Source organism: Oncorhynchus tshawytscha, linkage group LG28 (assembly GCF_018296145.1).
Source record: "Oncorhynchus tshawytscha isolate Ot180627B linkage group LG28, Otsh_v2.0, whole genome shotgun sequence".
Classification (NCBI taxonomy): Eukaryota; Metazoa; Chordata; class Actinopteri; order Salmoniformes; family Salmonidae; genus Oncorhynchus; species Oncorhynchus tshawytscha.
In genome coordinates this window covers 31,848,194-31,872,929 of record NC_056456.1, presented here as the reverse complement: position 1 = coordinate 31,872,929, position 24,736 = coordinate 31,848,194, and the positions used below count along the sequence as shown (strand labels likewise).

Sequence of the window (24,736 nt, the reverse complement as noted above, 5' to 3'; positions counted from 1 at the left end):
TGCTTTGGACATGGCTGGATTACAGGGCTGTCTTTACTGACTCTCAGCTTCGTCAGGTTCAGTGGAACGATGCAGGGCCTGAATCAAACCGGCAGCTAGTAACACCTCACCTGTAGTGAGGTGTTTCCCTCCAGGGTTAGAATGATCTAGGAGCTGCTGACACTGAGCTAACTAGAGCTCGCTTCCCTACATTGATATAGAGCTGCTATAGAGTGTAAGGTATGACATTGGTGCCTTATGCTTGTCTCTTTGTGTGTATTTTCATCAGAATCTGCCACTACTGTAACATTAGCCAAAACAATGGCCAGTGTTACCTGTATTGACTTGATGCAGCAATCCAGCCATCAGTCAATCAATTTGACTCAATCTTACACCACTCACAAAGGTTTATGTTACATTCCACACCATTTCCGTGTGAAATAAGATTTCAAAACCTAATGATATCAAGATATCCTTCCTGTCTTCTCTCAACTTTGCACTTCAATTCTGTGGAACTCACTAACATTCCAACTGGCACGATCACGAGTGTGGGTAGGAGAGTGCACTGTGCAATGACATTGTTTAGTCATCCAGCTAGCTTTTCCTCCACAGTCAACAGTATTGTACATGTGTGCACAGTGTGCACATTGATATGGGGAGAAACCTCAAGGCAAGGACATCTGAAGTGTGTACTGTACAATATTCCTCTATTCAGCTGCTGTTGTGTTGATGTTGTGTTCTTGAGAAAGGTGAAGGCCACTTGTTCAGTTGAGAACAATGTCCAGAGCACTGCAGATAGAAATGTAACATAGATAGAGAATGAACAGATGGGAACTCTTTTCCGCACGACAGCCGATCTGATCTGTTTAATACGTTACGTTTCTTCATTACAAATATTGTTTTTATTCTAAGTGACCTTCCCTGTTTATTAAATGTCCTTTATTGGTTTCGGTGACTTTGATCACTTAAAAGAGGTTGATGTATTATGGGATGTCAGAGTGTTGCCTAGTGATGTCAGTGTTCGATATTACCGTAGATGGACATGTTCTGAAAACCAATTTGCAAAATTGAAAACATTTTATGCGAGGCTTTCTGAACGAGAAGTGAGATATGATCATAGATCTGAATTTATAGCCTTGGTTGAAGTGATCGTGTGAGATGGAGGACATGTCCAACACACACACAGAGGCATACACTGCTTCACGGATCAGGTCCTGACTCATGGCTCGGGGCGCCTGAATGGGCGTCTCTCTCTTCACAGCTAAATTAAGCAGAGAAGCCACAGCAGCCTGCCACAGACAGACAAGCTAATTTGTAACATTTCATCCTGTTTCCCTCAGACCTTCTCCGGGTGAGCAGGATGATGGATGTAGAAATGGGAGACGCTCTCTCCAAGAAACATCTCCACAGAAAGCCCCTATACTCCTCCCTCTTCTCCTCACCACTGTCCATTGAAAAAAAGGCTGAAAATGTGGATCAATTCCTATCCTCTTTGATATCCCCAAGTGTATGCCCAACCACATTAGCCGAAAGTGATTGGAGCAGCATTAGCATATTGCAGCTGGTAGTAACCTCCGGGGCAGACAGGGAGAGGCAGTGGGAACATAATTGAATAAATGTCTCCCTCTGCCAGCGCTGACATCCCATAGGGACCTTTTCACACTCCAAGTTCTCGGTGAGGGTTACATCATACAGATGGGTGACACTTATTGGAAAAGAGGTGTGTCATAATTTCTCCCATCGGCCACTCTGTATAATTAGCGTCGAAAGGAGCATTTTATACATGTGGACATAAATAGCCTCGTTAAGCCGGGCCCGTACATTAATGGGTGTGGCCCCGTAGCCTTGCATTTGTGACGACAGCTCATAGTTTACCTTGGAACTGGGCCTAAGATGTCGGATGTCCCCCAGAACACTTTGTTTATGTTTCTATCAATAAGGACTTTGTGATCATGTTTTAGGACGTTCCCTTCGACAGTGTTTATTTACGGGAGTAGCGCAAGTTGTCTGTGGCTTACACGGGACCATTCTGGCTCTCTGTCAGCACTTGGCACAGTATGTTCCAGTTTCTCTGCTCCTGGAGGCTCCCCTAAAAAACAAAATTGCTCATGAAAAGTTGGGGAAACTGTAAAATACTGTAGTAGGATTTACGTATGGTTCCTAATAGAAAAGAAATCGAAGTAAAAAAATAAATAAACTAAAGTGACATAAATCTAAATGCAAATCGTCAAGCCAAAAGGTTTTGCTCCATCGTCATTTTTGCACAGAACCATGCAAGGGACAGGGTTGGTTTCTCAGTTCGGTCGTTATCGTGTGCCGGTCACCGTCTCCCAGCAAACGTCAAGACATGCCTTTATTACTCAGAACTGATGCCAAAATCACACCCAGTTACATTTACCACATGAAATTGTGTTATGATACCTTATTCTATCTATACAGTCAAAAAGGAATCTGAGGTACTGTATGTAGGCCCTGCTGTAGGTGTGGTTGCAGAGGAAGTGAGGGTGATCAGTTGCACCTACTTGTTTAACCTACATGTATTTACAGTACTTAAAGTCAAAATATTAGCTATCCCCTTGACGACAAAAAATGGAGAGCGAAATCATAGCTGAAGATAGTATTTAATGACCAGACGTTCTCCTCTTTTTGGTACAACTGTCACCTGCAAAAGAAATAACAACACGTACAGAGAACATACCATCACCGAATGCCAGCCATTAAAATTGGTTTATTCCGCTACTACAAATGCATTCTGTGGCAGTGTACACATAACAATGGTATACATTACTTAGTTTTCATCCTGTTTTATCTAGTCTAAACACAATCAGATGCCAGCTTTGCCTGTTCTTTTAGATAGAAGTAAGAATGATTGTATTCAGATTATCTTCCTCACCAGATATTATCAGCATATTGATATGAATTTCCCTCTCTCTCTTTGAAAAATTGTGGCATTTTTGGCAAGGACTATTTTCATAAAAGGAGGACTCTATTTTGCTGTAACAGCTATTGGAATGATGTTTGGGCAGTTAACGTTTAGAAAAACCCTGGGGCATGTCATAAAGAAATATGATGTCTAGAACTGACATTCTCTATCATAATGTGAAATACAGAGAGCAATACCCTCTCTATACATTACTTTTCTATTTATATTTCTGTAATGTCCTGAAAGTTGCGCCCCGCTGCATCTGCCCCTTCGTTATTACATTTGTCCCATTTGTTCTGTGACATCCACAATGAGGTCATATTCGCGGGACACCCACTCTTGCTGCTTCTAAACCCCATGGGGCAAAACGGACATCTGTCAGTAAATGAGGTATGGCTCTAATCTCTCTCTCTCTCTCTCTTTCTTTGCTTCCTCTCTGCCAGCTGAAGTACCTCCACTCTCTGGAGAGGACATTCAAGCACCTGTGATGTCTGTTTATAGGTGCTATACTAAGTATCATGCACTAAATGCAATCTGAAGAGGGACACGGGGGTTCCCCCATTTTTCGACCAAATTTTCCTACCATCAAAATGGTTGTTGGAACAAAAATAGAGTAAAACATATAATTAGGTATGGACCTTTTTTTTGGTGATGACAGATGAAGGAGTTAAATCTCAAACATATGAAGAGGTTAACGCTGGTATGCCTGGAACAGGTGAGAGCACAATCGAGTAACCCTCCAATCAACTCAAAGGTGTAAAAGCTGATTTTAAAGAGAGACTATAAGCAGTGGCGGACTTGCCAGGTGGACTGGTCCATTTTTAGCACAGTGGGCCTGTCCAACTTCGTTTTCTGTGCAAAATGACAATTATCTGGCTTATAATGGGGGCCTCAAGGGCCGTTGTGTTAGAAATAGCAGAGACGATTTCTGGTCCCAGTCCACCCCTGACTATACCGTAATGGAGTGATATCCCTCAGTTGGAGTGGATGGTTAGTGTGTAGAGGGGCAGTGAAGAGTCATGCTTGATTAAGTCCCTTTCACAGCAAGCTGAACATGTTATTAAACCAAGAGCTCTCTCTCTGGGCAGCCTGACCGCTAGTCGATGCTTACAGGTACAGACTTGGTCGACTGTTTGGTGGACGACAGACTACAACATGTCTAACTGACTTTCTGATAAGGTTTGTTCTCCTTACGTAAGTCATATCGTAATGCTGTTTTCTTGATTGATAACGTTCACTTATAATTTCTTAAATGGGAGATCCATTACCCTTTTGAAGGAGGTCAAGGTAATACGTAATTTGGACACCTTGTGGTACTGTGAACTAATTTACTGTCTCTAGCCAGCCAAGTAGCTAAGTACTTTATTTGTATTCTTTGAGGATTTTTTTTTTTTTTTGAGATTTTTCTTCACGCCAATTTCAGACAGGGAATGCATTTGTTATACTGTAACACATTACTGCAACTCTCTAGCTTTTCAACTCTAGAAATCCTAGGTCCCCCGCCAAAGAAAGAAATCGAAGTAACAACAACAAAAGTAACATAAATCTAAATGCAAATCGTCAAGCCATCCAAAAGGTTTTGCTCCATCGTCATTTTTGCACAGAACCATGCAAGGGACAGGGTTGGTTTCTCAGTTCGGTCGTTATCGTGTGCCGGTCACCGTTTCACAGCAGACTTCAAGCCATGCCATTATCTGAATACCTGTGGAAGCTCTGATTTGTACACTCTTAGAAAAAAAAGTGCTATCTAGAACCTAAAAGGGTTCTTTGGCTGTCCCCATAGAAGAACCCTTTGATAAACCCTTTTTGCTCCCAGGTAGAACCCTTTTGGGTTCCATGTAGAACCCTCTGTGGAAAGGGTTCTACCTGGGAGCAAAAAGGGTTATCCAATGGGGACAGCTGTAGAACCCTTTTGAAACCCTTTTTTGTAAGAGTATATGGAAAAGGTAGACTACATTTCATAGTTTTGTGTGAGTATGAGTGTGCAGCATCGAGCTGGAAGTGAACTCTCTCCCTCAAACACATTCTCTCGTTTTTTCTCTCTCTCACTCTCTCTCTTTCTGACCTATTCTGTTTTTAGTGGTTAGCATAAGTTAAAAAAAAAAAAAAAAACGTTTTCAAAACATTAAGAGATATTGTGTAATGGAGGCAATGTTATGCATTACATTAAGACAATTTCTATGAGTTTTTGAAGAGGAATGTATCTGAAAAAGGAATGCAATGCTTGTATTCAGTGTTAACATCGTAAAAAACTTGCTCTGAAATTAGTAATTAAATAACCCTCTACTATTTGTACATTCAGGCACTGAAAAATCACATGTCAATATGTAACTAAAAAAGATAGTCGCTCTCAACTTTCCCTTGGTAAGAACAAGGAAACGGACACTTTGAAATTGGCATTCGTGTACATTTTCCTACTCAGTAGTAATGTCATGTGCATTCCCCTTGCTCTCCTTTTGTGTGCCCCCCCCCACCTTAAGTGAAATTCAACAATGAACTGACGTCAGAGCTTTCAGAGGCCCTCTTAAACAGTCACCGTGGCTTACGGGGAAAAACCATGACTCTTGTCTTGTAAAAGGGAAGTCCACCAGTTTGATGTGTCCCTCCGTGTGGACAAAGGTGTCATCTATCCTCCTCAGACCCCGTAGACTGATCTGACCAGGCCAGGCAAGTCCAGGCAGACCCTCCACGGAGGGACAACCCCTATCCCCCCCCACCCCCACTCCTCACTGGGTTAAGGACGCTCCGGTGTGATAGCCAGCTCTCACCCCAGCAACCCTAAACTCAGTCAGTTTAACTATACAAGGGCTTTTACAAAAAAAGCTAACTTGAACAGCCATACAATGGCTAAAACATAAACCATATCTCTACTTGCCTCGGTTTAAGTCGTTTAGGTTGTTGTTTAGTGGATGTGTCAAAGTTTTTAATGGTTTGCATTGGAGCAGTTTCTAGTTCACGCTGGAAGTTCAGTCATAGAGGTGTTGGTTTTTGGATGTGACGTAGAGGGTTTTTGGGGGTTAGGGGAATGTTATGGGTTGTCATAGGGGGTAGTGCGGTTTAGGGTCGTTTTGGGCGGTTCCGAGGGGGGGGCTAGCCACTGTCAGAGGAGGTGTGCGGCGCCGTTGAGGGCGAGCGACGCCGGCGGGCGGTGGAGGTCCAGGAACGCTCGGAACGTTCGGAGCGCTCTGAGCCCAGTGAGGTGGGCCGGAAGCGGTGCAGGAAGCCGTCCAGGAATTCCTGCTGCTGCTGGTTTATGGCTTGGGAGATGAGACAGGGCAGAGCCTGTAGGCTGCCCGTCACCGAGTCCAGCTTTTCCTCTAGCATGCCGATCCGCTTGTCCAGTTCCTCGCTACGCTCCTGCAGCTCCGACACCAGGTCATACATCACGTTCTGGGTCTGCAGGAGGAGGAGGAGAGAGACGAGGTGATGGATCTATTATGTTATATGCTAAGTGTATTTATTGTGTATATGAAATGTAGTCGTTTGACACTTGCCATAAATTGCTCTCAAAGCATATGCATGTAAATTCTGTATGGTATCATTATCACTATATGGTGAATATTAGAACTCCTTAAGAGGTAATAGTAATGAACAAATGAATTAATAAATAAATCATGCTAGAGTAAACAACTAACTGGAATTTGAATCTATTGATGTCAATATGAGAGTTGACAGGAAAGATAAATATCTGGGTTAGAAGGGGTAGCAACTAGGGAAAAAACTAATTGGTAGGGATCTTTTCTTATCAATATCACCACAGCTTTTGAACAATAAATAAATTAAACTGTATTTTTTGTTTTTTACACTGGAAGGTGATTATGCAACATTATTATACAGCATAACACAGCAATAGAAGTAAAGTAAAAAATACACAATAATGACAAACGGCAACAGAAATAATGTAGTTATGATTATTTATTTAATATTAGCAGCAGATTTTCCAGAGGGAAGCGAAAAACCAGAAACCCATTTAAGTCAATATGGATAATATAAAAAATTAGGACTCTATTACACAGCAGGTGGGAGGTGGGGGCAACACCGGTAGCTAGCTAGCTAGTTAGGACACCGGTAGACAGTGTGCTTCGCCCCCGAAAAACTCAGATAATAGTTTTGTTTCCCTTTTCTTTTGACCCACATTTTAAATCGCATAGACAATCAAGGGAAATCCAGAATATCAAAAGTGTCACAAGGTGGAGATGTTCCTGCAGATGCTCACAACGCCCTGAATTACGGGCCGTATTCACACACTATTGTCAAGACGTGCGCAATAATTACCCACACCACAGTCCCTGGCCATTGCCACTCAACGATGCTCTTTTAATAAGAGCCACCTAACACTGTGCGTGGGCCGGGACCTTCAGATCCCATGGCGGTGACGTTAACGCGTACTCTACGAACCCTGTCATGACGCATTATCTTGACACTATTTAAATGGACAGTCTGGTGATGACAGGAAGCTTTTTGTTGTTGTTCATTCACTCAGTACTGATTGAACGTTTATTTGTCTTGCTTGGTTACAAAAAAAGAAGAAAAAAAGTTGAAAACAGTTGATGTGTTGAAAACAGTCACATAGCTAACCAAGTTAACAAGCATGGCATTTTCTTTTGATGCCCAAAGGTCATGCAAGCAAGCAATTACTGTATGTTGGTGTTGTTTGACTTGGGTGCACCCCCACCCCCTAGCTACATTGAAAAGTAACTTGACACTGTGTTAGTCAGTCAACGCAAATTTGGATTATAATGACATTAAGAAAATTGCATTGACAGAGGAGGGAGTGTACTGAATAAAGGCATAAGGTAAGGGCTGTAACGTTAGCTAGCTAAGCAATCCAGGTTGACCAGTGTATGGAGTAACGTTAGCTAACGTTAACATTAGATTAGCAATACTCATTGCATGTATTATACATTAGCAGCATGGCAGTTTCCCAAAGTTTAGTGTTGACTGTGAACGGTGCTTTGTGTAAGAATGTGGGAGATATTGTTGTGCCGGTGCATCGCTAACTGTCCATACAGTTAAAGTTACAGCCTTGTTGGCTTGTAGCTAGCTAGCTAACATTACTGGCTATTGGTAGTTGGCTAGCTAACTGGCAATGGCAGTTATCTAAATTGTGCTTATTTGTTTGTGCTGTGATTGCATGTAAGTGCCAAGGCCAACAGTTTGCACAGATGGCTTTAGCCATGTGAAAAACTTTCGAAAGAAAAATATAGCTAGCTTCCTTTCCTTGTAGCTTGCCTCTCATCCAAGTGGTGTTAGTGTGACCGATGTGAAATGGCTAGCTAGTTAGCGGTGGTGCGCGCTAATAGCGGTTCGATCGGTGACGTCACTAGCTCTGAGACCTTGAAGTAGTGCCGCGACTTCTGTGGAGCGATGGGTAACGATGCTTCGTGGGTGACTGTTGTCTGTGTGCAGAGGGGACGGACTACTGTTACATTAGCTAGCTGCTAGCGCTGCGCAACCTATGTGCTTTGGTCCTATTTCAGAACTGAGATTTGGCTGAAAAGATGTTAGCATAGTCAGAAATGTGAGAAAAGGGTAGAACATCGTTGGTTGTTAATGGACATAAATGAGCACATGAGAGTGATAAATTATACATTTAATCAAAACTGTTAACCCTACAAACTTATTCAGTCCAAATGCTGGAAAGTCTAATGGTCACTTTGTGGACGCTGTCGATCGGGGCAAGAAATTGTCTTTTAAAAAATACGGTATGTGGTTCTCAGAACGGCTCATGACAAGAGTTTTGTTGTGTCCCTCCAGTCAAATTGATTTGTGAATTTTCATCGACGTTGGTGTCATATTGGCATAGATATTATGGTAGGGAGATTCGATTTTAACATTGCGCTTCAATCAATGCATATACGGTTAGGGGCTGTCGCCCCCACAATAATACAGTTTGTGTTTTGGAAGTGTTCTACCTCCTTATATTCCACTGGTCATAATAGCAGGACAATTCAGGATCAAGGATGTCTTGTCAGGATGCTGACTAATACCACAGGACTCTAGCCCCTCAATTAAGTTAACAAGAGAATGCATTTCTCTGAGCTAATTGGTCATTTTTCATCATATATCTGTCATTAGCCGAGTCAAATTTAGGGGATAATCTACAAACGACTTCACGGACCAACAAAGCCCTGCTGTCTGTTCAACCGAACAGGCTACTAATGACTACTACCGAGAAGGTGAATAACGAACATCAAAGAGTTTAGGTGTTATTTACATGGCTATCCAATGCGCTATTCCCTAAGCAAAGACAGACTGCTTTAATCGCAGGTAAAGAGAGACCGGTGGGGGTCTGGCAGTGCAAACACACATTAAAGCACCAGCTTCAGAACATTTTAAAATAGAAACCTGGAGTGCAAATGCCACACACATCAATGCTGCGGCCGGCGTCCAGCTGCAAACCTTTAAAAAACCCTGCCGCATGGCCTTTATAAGCCAGGGCAGTGGCCTGGATCGGGGCCTGTATATCTGGGTCTTCTTACCTTAGCCAGGTCTACTAGCGTGTTGGCCTGATCATTGAGTTTCCTCTGCTCCATCTTCACACTGCGCAGTCTGGGCAGAGGCAGGGGGGGGTGAAGAGGGTAGAGAGTGGGGATAGGAGGCAGAGGCAGGGGGGTAGAGAGTGGGGATAGGAGGCAGAGGCAGGGGGTAGAGAGTGGGGATAGGAGGCAGAGGCAGGGGGGTAGAGAGTGGGGATAGGAGGCAGGGGGGTAGAAAGTGGGGATAGGAGGCAGAGGCGGGGGGTAGAAAGTGGGGATAGGAGGCAGAGGCAGGGGGTAGAGAGTAGGAATAGGAGGCAGAGGCAGGGGGTAGAGAGTAGGAATAGGAGGCAGAGGCGGGGGGTGGAGAGTGGGGATAGGAGGCAGGGGGGTAGAGAGTGGGGATAGGAGGCAGGGGGTAGAGAGTGGGGATAGGAGGCAGGGGAGGTGGAGAGGGTAGAGAGTGGCGATAGGAGGCAGGGGGTGGAGAGGGTAGAGAGTGGGGATAGGAGGCAGAGGCAGGGAGGTAGAGAGGGTAGAGAGTGGGGATAGGAGGCAGGGGGGTAGAGAGTGGGGATAGGAGGCAGAGGCAAGGGGGGTAGAGAGTGGGGATAGGAGGCAGGGGGTAGAGAGTGGGGATAGGAGGCAGGGGGGGGAGAGTGGGGATAGGAGGCAGGGGGGGGGAGAGTGGGGATAGGAGGCAGAGGCAGGGGGTAGAGAGTGGGGATAGGAGGCAGAGGCGGGGGGGTAGAGAGTGGGGATAGGAGGCAGGGGGTAGAAAGTGGGGATAGGAGGCAGAGGCGGGGGGTAGAAAGTGGGGATAGGAGGCAGAGGCAGGGGGTAGAGAGTAGGAATAGGAGGCAGAGGCAGGGGGTAGAGAGTAGGAATAGGAGGCAGAGGCGGGGGGTGGAGAGTGGGGATAGGAGGCAGGGGGGTAGAGAGTGGGGATAGGAGGCAGGGGTGTAGAGAGTGGGGATAGGAGGCAGGGGAGGTGGAGAGGGTAGAGAGTGGGGATAGGAGGCAGGGGAGGTGGAGAGGGTAGAGAGTGGGGATAGGAGGCAGGGGAGGTGGAGAGGGTAGAGAGTGGGGATAGGGGGCAGAGTGGGGATAGGGGGCAGAGGCAGGGGTTGGTAGGTGGGTGGGTCATCAAGGTGGAGGGGGAAGAGCAACACATGTTTGTCAGAAGAACTCTCTCTGGTAGGACGTTGAGGAGAGAGCAGCCTGCATGCATATACAAGCATTCCCAATCCTGATCATCGCCAAACCAATACATGCAAAAACGCAAAAAAATCTATGAGTCAAATAAAAGTCCAAACAAAATACCCCCCCCCCCAATAAAAAATACAATAAATGTAAATATTATCAAAAATAGAGCCTTTCATAAAGGTGACATTCCTTTATGTGTGCTCCCAGCTGTCACACCCTTACAGCTAGCTCAGTGGCAGGCCGTCAGAGAAACGTCAGTCATAGGGTGAGCTTGCAGTGACTTGAGAGTGATGTGCACTTATGGTGTGGCGGGTGTATGTGAGGGAAGGGCCATACCCTGTGAATATGGCTTACAGTATCTATACCAGTGGCACTTTTCTATGACATTGGTCGATAAAACACTGAAAAAAAGTGTACTTTAAATGACTGATTTATTATATTTATGTACTGTACTACACTTCCTAAACACCGCATCTGCATTCTTGATCTGGTCGCCCTTGGAAAAGTGATTACTTATATCGGATTAGGTAAATAAAGCTTACATTTTTTTTTTTAATCACTTTCAATTAATATTTAAATACCTTGGGAGGATATTTGTGCATTGGTTTAAAGTAATGACGTCAGTGATGACATCACACCAATCAATCAAATGGGTCAGAGCAGCTCACAGATCATTGCACCTGTACATAGGCCATCTGTAAATAGCCCATCCAACTACCTCATCCCCATACTCTATTTATTTATTTTGCTCCTTTGCACCCCAGTATCTCTACTTGCACATTCATCTTCTACACATCTGTCACTCCAGTGTTTAATTGCTATATCATAATTACCTCGCCACTATGGCCTATTTTATTGCCTTACCTCCCTTATCTTACCTCATTTGCACACACTGTCTATATACTTTTTTTCCTACTGTATTATTGACTGTATGTTTGTTTATTCCATGTGTAACTCTGTGTTGTTGTATGTGTCGAACTTCTTTGCTTTATCTTGTAAATGAGAACTTGTTCTCAATTAGCCTACCTGGTTAAATAAAGGTAAAATAACAAAATAAATCAAAATGGATCGAACATCCTGTTGACTTGAGGCAGGCAGAAAGTTCCCCAAAGTGCTAATTCTGAGGCAAGGACATTCATTGATGTGCAAATGAGGACATCACAGCAAAGGCTCTGTTTTCAGCTTCATCTAACTAGAGGCTACCAGCAAGGCCCGTTCTTTCCTATATAGCGTCTGTGAAGGAAAGGCATCAGAGTTGGGTACAAAAATGACTCTAAAGCTGGTTTCCAGGGTACTTCCTGCTAGGGTGAGTTAAGATACTAGGCCTCTGCAGTTGTGTTCTTTATTGTGAGTGTCTGATATGTCTGAGTGTTGATGGCAATACAAAGTAAAAAAATACCTCAAAACAAAAACAGACTTTTCAAACCCTTGAGATAAGTGTTAACCACAAAATCAGGAGCAAGGATGGGTCTGCCAATGCAGGTTAATATAGCCGACATATTGTTTCTATATTAATCATGGTAACATCATAGATGGTGACTTCATTGATGAATGGACTCCGGCCTAGCCAACAAGCCCCAACAAGCTCATACTGCCAGATGCCTCTGACTTTCTTCAGACACCCCACTACCATGTCATCATCAGTGGTAATGTTGATGCTTTTTGTCATTCCATTCAGAGGATGGGGGTAAATGGAACATTGAAAGAAAACCAAAACAACCGGCATCCAGCATTTGAAGGTTCATGCATGTCAAAACGAAGACATGGAGAGGGAGAATGTCGAGGAAACAGGAGGAACATAGAAGACTCAACTTACTTCTGAGCTCTGCAGTGATAGAGCAAAACAAAGACAGAACACAGTACAAAGTTTTAAACCCCACAACATCCACGAAACAAGTGAACCATTACACTTCTCACTGTAAGCACAGGGTAAGGGTTGAGGAGGGGAAGGGCAGGGGGAGGAGGACCATTACACTTCTCACTGTAAGCACAGGGTAAGGGTTGAGGAGGGGAAGGGCAGGGGGAGGAGGACCATTACACTTCTCACTGTAAGCACAGGGTAAGGGTTGAGGAGGGGAAGGGCAGGGGGAGGAGGACCATTACACTTCTCACTGTAAGCACAGGGTAAGGGTTGAGGAGGGGAAGGGCAGGGGGAGGAGGACCATTACACTTCTCACTGTAAGCACAGGGTAAGGGTTGAGGAGGGGAAGGGCAGGGGGAGGAGGACCATTACATTACAGGGTGTGTGTGTGTGTACATAGCATTTGTTAGGTGCGGTATCCAGTGTGTGTGCGTGTTAGTGTTTTAGTACACAACTAAATAACACATCTAGCTAACCCAAACACAGAATATTGTCACAGGAAATGGCTGAGAGTAGGAAAGGAAGGACATTATAACAAAGACCACCAGTGACGCCGCTGACTGAGAGTGCTGTTAAGAAAACACAAAAGTGGAGGCTGCTGAGGGGAGAACGGCTCATAATAATGTCTGGAATAGAGTCAATGGAACGGTATCAAATACATCAAACACGTGGTTTCCATGCGGTTGATGCCATTCCATTGACTCCATTCCAGCCATTATTATGAGCCGTCCTCCCCTCAGCAGCCTCCACTGATGCACATCTCCACAAAAATGCTGTTAGCAGTGCAACTAAAACCACTACTACTGTTACTAGCTCTACAACAAAGAGCAAATAAAGACAATAACATGTATTTAACAACTTAACAACAGGTGGTAAAAACAACTGTATGTGTCCACGTAGGCTTCAGACATGCTAACGATGGAGTCATGATCTTTGGGAAACAACACTTACTGATGGATGGCCTGTAGAAACTTGCGCTGGTGTTTCCGCACCTTGGCGTGATCGATCTTCTTGACCAACTTAGTGTGTTTGTAGATGAGCCATGTTTCCCTGAGTACATTGGCAGCTGTGTTCTTTACCTGCCGACCAATGAGGAAACGCATGTGAACCCTCGGGCAAAGGCAGGGTGTTCCGAACAACTGCCTGTTCATAACATAATACTCTATGCGGATTTACTTTTAGGGAATTGAGAAAGGTAAACTGAATTGGGAAAGGTAAACTGGATTGAGAAAGGTAAACTGAATTGAGAAAGGTAAACTGAATTGAGAAAGGTAAACTGAATTGGGAAAGGTAAACTGAATTGAGAAAGGTAAACTGAATTGAGAAAGGTAAACTGAATTGAGAAAGGTAAACTGAATTGAGAAAGGTAAACTGAATTGAGAAAGGTAAACTGAATTGAAAAAGGTAAACTGAATTGAAAAAGGTAAACTGAATTGAGAAAGGTAAACTGAATTGAAAAAGGTAAACTGAATTGAAAAAGGTAAACTGAATTGAGAAAGGTAAACCGATGAAAAAAACTTCTTACCAGGGACATGAATTTGTTTTACCCTGTTCCATCAGGAACCATAAATTACAGTTATTGTATTATTGTAATATAACCTCCCGTACAGTAAGGGATGTGACATTTACAGTAGTGCTCACTGGTGGAAGATCAAAAATGCCACTAGAATGAGAGCTTGAGTAACTCACTCGTTTGCAGAGTTGTGTGTCCATCATGAAGTTGTGGACATGCTTCTCAGCCTTGGTCAACTCCAACTTCCTGGCTACCACGGCGACCACCAGTGCAGTGCAGCCAGCTCCCTATTGGTCAGAAACATAGTCAGGCCCAGAAATGAAATAATGTGAAGGGTGACTGTTAAGTTATTGTATTAATAGAGAGGTGACTGTTGAGTTATTGTATTAATAGAGAGGTGACTGTTGAGTTATTGTATTAATAGAGAGGTGACTGTTGAGTTATTGTATTAATAGTGAGGTGACTGTTGAGTTATTGTATTAATAGAGAGGTGACTGTTATGTTGAGTTATTGTATTAATAGAGAGGTGACTGTTGAGTTATTGTATTAATAGAGAGGTGACTGGTGACTGTTGAGTTATTGTATTAATAGTGAGGTGACTGTTGAGTTATTGTATTAATAGTGAGGTGACTGTTGAGTTATTGTATTAATAGAGAGGTGACTGTTAAGTTATTGTATTAATAGAGAGGTGACTGTTGAGTTATTGTATTAATAGAGAGGTGACTGTTGAGTTATTGTATTAATAGAGAGGTGACTGTTGAGTTATTGTATTAATAGTGAGGTGACTGTTGAGTTATTGTATTAATAGTGAGGTGACTGTTGAGTTATTGTATTAATAGTGAGGTGACTGTTGAGTTATTGTATTAATAGAGAGGTGACTGTTAAGTTATTGTATTAATAGAGAGGTGACTGTTGAGTTATTGTATTAATAGAGAGGTGACTGTTGAGTTATTGTATTAATAGAGAGGTGACTGCTTGGAGGGAAACATTTCAAGATGTTGAGCTGCTCTAGAATAAAGCAACAAGTTGAAGAAATAGATGTCAGATTTAAAACATGGCTGTTTCATGGGAATAATATGTCTATTAGTCATGCAATACTGCATGAAACACACACAAAAAAAAGGAATTTCCAATGACAAGTAACATACCATGATCCCTGTAAGCAGACATACGCCTTTCCCACAGTACGTGTTAGGTACCATGTCTCCGTAGCCAATGGAGAGGAAGGTAATAGAGATGAGCCACATGGCTCCCAGGAAGTTACTGGTCACTTCCTGTGTGTCATGATACCTAAAGTAAGGAAGAGAGAAACAGAGGAAGATACACATCAGTGACACCCGATACTGTAAAGGAAACCTGAGCATGCTGGAGAGGTCGTGAACTAACAGAGGTGGTTGAAGAAGAAAGAAATGACATGTGCATAGTGTTTCACCTTCCGTCATGCCTGCACTACACATCTAAAAAGCACCCAATCCATGTTGGAAACAACATGGTGAAACGTTATGAAGTTGTGCCGTCACATTCCAATATACTGTAGCTGTTCAGTCAATGCTCTGTGAAGATACACATTCAATCATTCAATGAGTAGCCAAATTAAAATGATATGGAAGGGGAAACACAATTGATTTCAATAATCCTTCTAAAGAATCTAATTAAATGCTGATGGCGGTTTGAGAATTCTCCACAGCAAAACACTGAACATTTACTGTATGTATCAGTGTCTATTAAACAACTTGAGACGATGGATGATATCAATTGAGAAGTATTTCAAAATAGACATGAATCCAGACATACATCTCCTACTCATTAGCATAGCAATTAAAATATTATGGAAGATGATTGGAATAAAGAAAGTGACATACATTAAGTTATGCAGCTATGCATTTAAGCGTTATGAGAACCGCAGGCAATTGATCTTTTAAGTTTGAGTCTTTCAGGATTTGAATCCAAACTAATCACTGGAAATCTAAAATACTATAACCACTTTGATCAGCACTCATCCCCAACAGATTCTGAATCAATGCACCCAAATCATTTGCATTTGCTCTTACAAGAGAGGAAAATATATTTGACCATCAACATCATTTTGTTTAAAGAAAGGAGAGTGTCAATTCTCATTTGTTACAGCACAATGGGGGAAAAACTACTTTGGATCTGTAATGTGAAGAGTTTGAACTAGCCCAACAAAGGTTTGGTTATGAACATCACCCCTTCAAACTGTATCACTTCATTTCATCATTCTGTTTGCTGAAAATGGCAGAAAACCATGCGATAGCCAATGCCCCTTAAAACACAACGTCTAAACGGGACCCTTGCGACGTCCCAACTGACTTCACCCCATTGAAGTTGACATTTAAAGGGGTTAAGGTAAGGGTTAAGGTTAGGGTTAAGTAAGGGTTATGGTTAAGGTTAGTGTTTAGGGTAGGGACATCCCAAGGATCCATGATAGCACTAACCCTAAAACCACAGCAGATAGATAAAAAAAAACACCACCTCAAATGTCAACATTGATGATGACATTACCATCCCCTTTGCATTGTGGGATAAAGTCCCAAAATTAACCCATCCAGCCCAACCCTACCTTTCTTTACATACTACATCCCTGATTGGCTAAGGTGCTGTCTAGGAGGAGTCATAATACTGAGGCGCATTGTTCAGCTGGATTACTAATAGCTCTCAAAAGTACACAGGATGACTATTAAGGATGAAGAGGATGATATTTCTGCTCCCAGAGATTTTCTTCGAAAGGGATCCTTGTTAAAACAATTAGGAATATGCTAATGACTTGATTATCCAGCAGTGACCCAGCGTGTGGAATAAAAATGGCCGGAACAATTTAATCTAATCAATGCAGAAATACAGTTTGTAACACCTGGGGTAGATGAACCAAGTTTGGAACTCTTGAACATTCTTGAAAATCTCCTCCTAGACAGATCACTTTCATTAAGGAACAAACCGTGCATTCAGCAGTTGTTGCTGAACTCTGATGTCCTTAAAAGAAAACTCCATTCAAAAACGATCTTTAGTCCACTGATGATACAGTCGCAAAATGTTTTGCATAGCAACAGTCAAGTTTTCAAGATGCTAGACTTTCAAGAAGCTCAATATACAGTGTGTCAACAGCCATATTGTAATTATTTTTATTTTTACCTTTATTTAACTAGCCAAGTCAGTTAAGAACAAATTCTTATTTTCAATGACGGCCTAGGAACAGTGGGTTAACTGCCTTGTTCAGAAAGACAGAGGTTTACCTTGTCAGCTCGGGGCTTCGATCTTGCAACCTTTGGGTTACAAGTCCAACGCTCTAATCACTAGGCTCCCTGCCGCCCCAATCATGATGATCCAAAATACATTATACGATGTGGCTGGTGACACTTTGCTTCTTGAAAGTCCAATATCTTAAAACTTGACTGCTGACATTCAAAACATTTGGGGACTGTATCAACAGTGGACTAATTAAAGAAATACCGAAAGACGGTTTTTGAGTGTATTTTTCCTTTATGTCAACTCTGCTTTCATGCTCAATGTCAGGAAAAACAACATGATCCTTTTTTACTCAGAGTAAATAGTGTGGGTTCAAGCGACTCTATGGCATGCAAAAAAGCACGTCGATACAATACCATGCAGGCATTAAAAAGATGTTTGCATCCTGCATGCTGAAAAGCCAGTATATTGAGAGCAAAGAGAGCGACGACAAAGTGAAAACCATCCTTGACAAATATCACAATATTGTCAAGTGGATGGGGGTTGAATATTTATACAGCCAGTCTCTTATCTGTACGCTGGAGACCAGTAAAAAAGCATTAAGAAGCTCAATGTTTTTGACTTCCCTTCTCTTTCACCTGGATTGTTAGGGCTGGATTCAATCCGTATCGTGGAAGTTTGGCGGAAAATTTGTGTTAAAATGTAAATGTAAAGCCCGACATATGCAGCGTTTACCATGAATGCAGTCTCCACGAGGGAGGGAACATTGCCTTTAAATTTCAATCGAGCTATAACCTGATACTTCTGCGATACGCACTGAATCCAGCACCGTTAGCCTTCAATAGCATCCTCTCTGACAAGGCTTAGAGCAAGGGGGACAACACTATAGTGACTAATTTGCTAATTTTAGACAATCTGTGACTAAACCAGGCAAATACATGAGTCATTCCAGATCACTAACTCTGTGACAGAACCTGGTGGAAGTCTTTTCTGTCAACATATTACACTGCCTCTTATTTTATCCTCTGAGTCATGTGATTCATGGAAACTTAAGTTGTAAAGAAAGAGGTGAAATATGTCCTGAAAGTTAGTTGCTTCTACAGTTGTGTTAATTGCTTATTGTATCATGATGAGTTCCACTCAATCACTGGCTTCATCATGGGTTGGGGAAAAATCTGGTTTACACACTGGAACTATCTCAAATTGCATGGTTGCTCTTGACGGCACCAATTACGCCTTTGTAGGAGGAGTACTTTAAGTGCCGTAGTGTCCAAATGATTCTAGGCTGGTGAAAGCGATTAGAGCACGACAATGCTAGAGGTTTGTTTTCCACTTCCACAATGGTGTAACATTGCAGTGTATGGTTTCCCTGTATCACCATGTATTTGCTTTAAGAATACTCTTATTGTGACTCTACATTTATGACTGGACATGGTTTGGTGTGGAATGTTTGTTTTTAGATGCGTACAAAACTGTAGATAGGTTTTCCCCCAAATTCCTGAATCTTGAAGAGGACTCAGACAAATGTCCATAGACTACAGTGATATGGGCACTAGAAGCTACGGATACAGAGCCAGTCGGTGGCATTTTGAAGCTCTCAATATACTGTGTAGAGTGTTGGCATAGCATGGACAAGAGCTGGCACCACTTTCGACCTAGTGTGAGACCAGAGGAATTGTCTGAAATAAAATGTCTCCCACCCTTGCAAAACATCCCATAGAAGTAGGCTTTGTGTTGTAGACATGTCATTGTTTGTAAGATCGCTCCCTCAAAAAACTCTGTGTTCCCTTACTTTGTCAGCAAATCTATTTGCAAGTATGCACAGATGAGAGCACTAGACCTAAATGACTCCTTCCAGAAAGGGCTTTAATGTGTGTTAGACTACAGGAATACCACTCGATTCACAGTGTTGAAAACAACCTAACCGGTGACACATTGCAATCTATCTACCGCATCAGCCAACACAAGAGAGACCATTGAAGAATGTCAACATCATAAACAAGTCACTGTTCTGGGTGGTATTGAAGTACACAACTCACCCCTGTGCGTCCTGTGTGACTCAGTTGATAGAGCATGTCGTGGTTGTGGGTTTGATTCCCATTTGAGGACCAGCACAAAAAAAAAGTATGAAAATATATGCACTCACTACTGTAAGTCACTCTGGATAAAAGCATCTGCTAAATGACTCAAATGTAATGGGAATTGGTTAAAATGGATGCAGTGATGCTTTTTTCCTCTTCATTAAACCCTGGCCATCTCTTCATGTCATCTGGTCTTTAACCCTGGCCATCTCTTCATGTCATCTGGTCTTTAACCCTGGCCATCTCTTCATGTCATCTGGTCTTTAACCCTGGCCATCTCTTCATGTCATCTGGTCTTTAACCCTGGCCATCTCTTCATGTCATCTGGTCTTTAACCCTGGCCATCTCTTCATGTCATCTGGTCTTTAACCCTGGCCATCTCTTCATGTCATCTGGTCTTTAACCCTGGCCATCTCTTCATGTCATCTGGTCTTTAACCCTGGCCATCTCTTCATGTCATCTGGTCTTTAACCCTGGCCATCTCTTCATATCATCTGGTCTTTAACCCTGGCCATCTCTTCATGTCATCTGGTCTTTAACCCTGGCCATCTCTTCATGTCATCTGGTCTTTAACCCTGGCCATCTCTTCATGTCATCTGGTCTTTAACCCTGGCCATCTCTTCATGTCATCTGGTCTTTAACCCTGGCCATCTCTTCATGTCATCTGGTCTTTAACCCTGGCCATCTCTTCATGTCATCTGGTCTTTAACCCTGGCCATCTCTTCATGTCATCTGGTCTTTAACCCTGGCCATCTCTTCATGTCATCTGGTCTTTAACCCTGGCCATCTCTTCATGTCATCTGGTCTTTAACCCTGGCCATCTCTTCATGTCATCTGGTCTTTAACCCTGGCCATCTCTTCATGTCATCTGGTCTTTAACCCTGGCCATCTCTTCATGTCATCTGGTCTTTAACCCTGGCCATCTCTTCATGTCATCTGGTCTTTAACCCTGGCCATCTCTTCATGTCATCGGGTCTTTAACCCTGGCCATCTCTTCATGTCATCTGGTCTTTAACCCTGGCCAATCTCCCCCAGAATTCTTTATCTCCGTCTCTCACCGTATGTGGATGAGCTCATGCAAGAAACAGATGGTTTGTCCCAGGGACATACAGTAGCAATGCCTGACAATGTGTCTTCTAAGCCAGGGCTTCCCAAACTCGGTCCTGGGGCCCCCCTGGGTACATGTTTTGTTTTTTGCCCTAGCACTACACAGATTTGAATACCCTGGTCTATGCTGTATATTATAGGTTGAAGCTTAAGCTTTAGATTTTGGGAAGGACCGAGTTTGGGAAATCCTGACCTAAGCTATTTGAGGAATGAAATCAAAATGACATGAGTATTCTGAATCTTCCAAACCCTGTTGTCAGTTGTGGTACTAAAAAGTAACATAGAAACATTTGCCAAAAACATTGGTTGGAAAGAATTGTTAGAGATATCAATAACTGTTACCTATAAAGACAACAGTATATAGGAGTAGACAATACTGCCAAATAAATGATTATTTGTTCCTTGAATGGCATGCTGCATGCAAGTCTGATTAAACCTGAAATTTAGAAAAACTGGTTTAACCAGTTATTGAGAACGCAATACTGTATATTGAGCAGCAAGCAGTATTTTTATTAGTATTACCCTGAGCAGGCAAATTGTTGGACAGGCTCATTTGCTCCTAATAAAAGCCACTGCAATGGAAAGAACATTAAAAGGGGACTTTTATATGCCTTAGCTTGTCCATGTACTAACAATAGTCTTTTCTACAGGAACTCATCATATCAAGCAAACTCATCGTAGCACATTAAAGGAATTTTAACGTCTCCTTGATTTAAATGAGAATTTGAGCAATGGTAGAGATTATTTTGGGACACATTTGTTGAAATGTAAGAGGGGGGGGTGTCAGAGGCGGTAAACATACAGATAGGATTAAACTCAACTGGGGATGACCTAATTAAAAAAACTGCAGACCTAATTGTGCTCGCATCATCCAGCCAAAATGCAAAGCAAGCCCTCCAAATCGATTCTAGCAAACATGTCGAGTCAAGATAAAAGTCTATCTTTTCATTATCATTTACTGAACAAAATGGTAATAACAAGTATTTGAAACGAAGTCTCACAATATGACGCAAGCGATACAAGCCGTAGCACAGCCAACGCAACCAAAAATAGCACAAGTAAAAGTATCAGGTGGTAGAAGACATAACACAGAACTTCCCTACAGGATATCTCCTTCAAACAGCCTTGTGGACTTAAGAGCAAAGCTAAAACTCTTTCGTATAGCCTTATAGGCTCAAAAGCTTTCTTTGATGAACGTCAACATCATCGTGTTCCGGAACTTTGTTAGGTCATGCTTGTCCATTGTCAGTAATAACTACTGTATGGAATATCAACAGGCATGAAGAATACAGTGTGGAGGTAGACTCCAATGGTACACAACATACAACTCAAACTCTGCTTGAAGGTCTACATGACCTTTCACACAGACACTAATGTGGGATTTACACACAACTTTTAGTTGTGGTGAAAGTTCAAGCGCACAAGTATCTCTGGTTAGGATTCCGCTCTACATGAAGCTGTGCACTGTGTCTTCCAGTCAAGTGACAACAACACACACATGATATCGGTCAGTAACCGGCCAGTAACTCAACCCTGTTAATCTGTGATGAGGGAAAGTCTCTTAACTTTCCAAAGCTTGTTACATGGCCAGAGTTCCCCAGGAAGACCGGGGTGAGAAACGACTGTCTCATGTAACCTCCAAAAGAAAAAAAAGTGTTTTGTTTCAGAGCGAGAGAGAGAGTTAGAGAGAGGAGATAGGACCGGAGGGGAGACAGGCAAGGCATGCAAGTGTATCTGAGTTCTGACTGGATTAGGCCTGCTGGTTATGAATAAGGAAAGATAAATAAGTGGGGGAGGGGATGTTGAAACACTGCAAGCATGCCACGTTAGATGGGTACAGAAGTAGGAAATCTGCAAAGCATCATGACGCAAAAGAGGAGGTGTTTGATAAGAACGGCAAAAGACTGAGGATCTTCAATAAAGTAGGGGAGCTCTGGAGCTGTATCAAGGGGGCAATGACCAGCACTGCTTCCCTCTACTGTACCATCAGGGTTCCTGCCAACTCCGCCACTCAGCCAACCACCCCTCCTGTCCCCTCCACCCACCATGTGTCTTTCATTCGCCCGTCTAGTCCAGACAGACTCCGTGCTCGTCCAATCTCACACCGTTCTGCCCTTTGGCTCAGGAGTGTGGTCAATGTAACAGTGCATCAGCAGATTCATTTCCAAACTCACGCACAGCACTTTGGAAAACAAGCGCCTCTTTTTTTGAGTGTGTTGGAGTGATGGGATCGAGAGCAGTAAACATGAAGACTCCCATGCTGTTTCATTGTTTACCACAGGTGAGAACTCAATCCATGTTATGAAACTTCAAACTGGAGACACTGCATTTGCCTTGAAGAAACAAACTCCTCATGACTCAATTTTGGAAACTGTGCTAGAACGGATAGCAACACCCTCACTATTCATCATCCTAGCTGAAGAGCCTTTCGTGAAACACTTCCGGGTTAATGGGGTTATTATAATATGGTTAAATGTTCGAAATTTGGTTAAAAAAATTCTAAATCGAGCTTAAATCCACATTAACGACTTTGTACCAGACAAATGACTTGATATTTGTTTTCTCCTCAAATGATGTTTTGTATGAATATGTATCTCAGATTAAATTCCTTTGGCACGTCTTGAGCAAACCGAATCAGCTGGCAGAGGTGACAAAAGCCTGTAGAATACCTAACGATTACGACATCATTCAATCAATTATTCGAGGGGAGACACATAATGGAATGGTAATGTGCGAGAACACAAAGGACTAAAAAGCTTTTGTTCCTCAGCAAATCTTGGAAGTAGATGCTGAAAAGAGTGGGCACATTATGGATCTATAACAATTACATAAGGAAGAGGAATGAAAAAAGACAATTGCCCTCAGGCTTGCTGGTGAAGGTGACTTGAAGGAGCTGCTCCATTTTAGCACAAACTCCTTCCTCCTCCTCCTCCTCCTCCTCCTCCTCCTTTTTGCTACCACAAAACAGTTTAGAAAGAGACGCTTGGTTCAAAGTGCTGCTCAAATCATAGGTTTCGCCTCCTAGCCACTGAATGTATTTTTCTTTGTTGACATATTTTTGGGGTTTTGAGGATGGTGCCACATTCATGCCGACTAAGGGGCGAATACCTAGTCCCCCTTTGCCTTACTCTGTTTGGAAAGGATAGCAGTTTTTTGGGGGGGGCTGCCCCTCGCCCAATCCCACCCCCATCCCTCACCCACTCAGGGCAGCAGTGGCGCCAGCTCGGTGCAAAATGATAGGTTTTCCACGGCTAGAGAGCGAGGACTCACATGGTATCCCTATGGAGCAGCATAGTGGGGAAATAGAAAGTACAACATAACATTATAGACACTCACACACACACACACTCACACGACACACACACACTCACACAACACACAAACACTTACCCAAACACACGGAAACATGTTATTTTCAAATTGAAACCATAACTGGACTGCCTTATATTGCATGCACTGCTGCGGACTAGTTTGGCACGGAGCGTGTGGTGGGCATATCATCTATTCTGACCCCATTAGCCACTCTAGATATTTCATGGTGTTGACTCCAGCCGCATGTTGTGTCCAAGTACCATAGACATCCGACTGTAGAGCTTGGTTACATTTCCCTGTGGTTCTATGGTTTTCCTTTGTAATGTTGAAAGATTACCAGACAGATACAACACCAACAATGTCATCCATACGTTCTATTCATGCTTTTCACAGTATTTGGCAACACCTGGATCTTTCATGGTTAAATCTAAGACAGGAAAAAAAAACAGTGTGTCCATCCTTGTGACGGTATCACTTTAAGGCTTTATGCAAGTACCTTCAGCAATACACTATTCATTCCTGTAGGCTTGATGAACAGAGTGTTCTTTTGAATGTGTGCCAACAAACTATTTGGTGAAGTTGAATTCGAGTTGCACCTCACGCTACTTCTTTTCCATTTCATGGGGAGGTGGAGCCAAACGTCAAACACTGTTTTCTCTGCTGGTCCTTACGTGGCTCCAGGGTGCAGGGGGAAGTGGTTAGTGAGGGGTTAAGAGAGCAAGGAAGTATGAGATGGAAAGGGAGGAAATAAAAAGCAAGCAAAACGTAAGAGAGCAACTCACCGTCTGACTGACTGAAAGATTGGCAGCGAGCGTTCCTGTTGACTGATTTGACTGTGACTTTTTGACTTTACAGCCCTTTTGTCATAACGAAGTATTACAGGAGCTGACGTCAACCCATCCCACCTCCCTCAGCCCCTACACACCAAAGAAGACAACTTAACATCAAAGTAATGATAAACTTGTAATTGGTCTGAAAAAGCGTGCTCTTCCCTGCCTCCTCCCTTTATTCTGAGATCTGTGAGAATCCCCACCGCCCCCTTGAGAAAAAGCCTGATGTGAACGGGGATCC

The 24,736-nt window shown here is 42.9% G+C and overlaps 1 protein-coding gene across 3 annotated transcripts in view; it reads right to left on the bottom strand.

Moving 5' to 3' along the window:
- Positions 1-2,581: 2,581 nt before the first annotated feature.
- The window catches only part of kcnn1a (potassium intermediate/small conductance calcium-activated channel, subfamily N, member 1a), a 49,405-nt gene continuing 27,250 nt past the window's right edge, over positions 2,582-24,736 (bottom strand). For 2 of the 3 annotated variants that reach the window (XM_024391897.2, XM_024391899.2), the window contains exons 5-10: positions 15,110-15,251; positions 14,138-14,248; positions 13,400-13,527; positions 12,404-12,412; positions 9,385-9,454; positions 2,582-6,298 (exon numbers count right to left, since the gene is read on the bottom strand). In XM_024391897.2, the coding sequence (XP_024247665.1) occupies positions 5,993-6,298; positions 9,385-9,454; positions 12,404-12,412; positions 13,400-13,527; positions 14,138-14,248; positions 15,110-15,251 (766 nt within the window). In that variant the 3' untranslated portion in view covers positions 2,582-5,992. The remainder of the gene's footprint in view (positions 6,299-9,384; positions 9,455-12,403; positions 12,413-13,399; positions 13,528-14,137; positions 14,249-15,109; positions 15,252-24,736) is intronic. The other variant, XM_024391898.2, reaches the window with a different exon arrangement.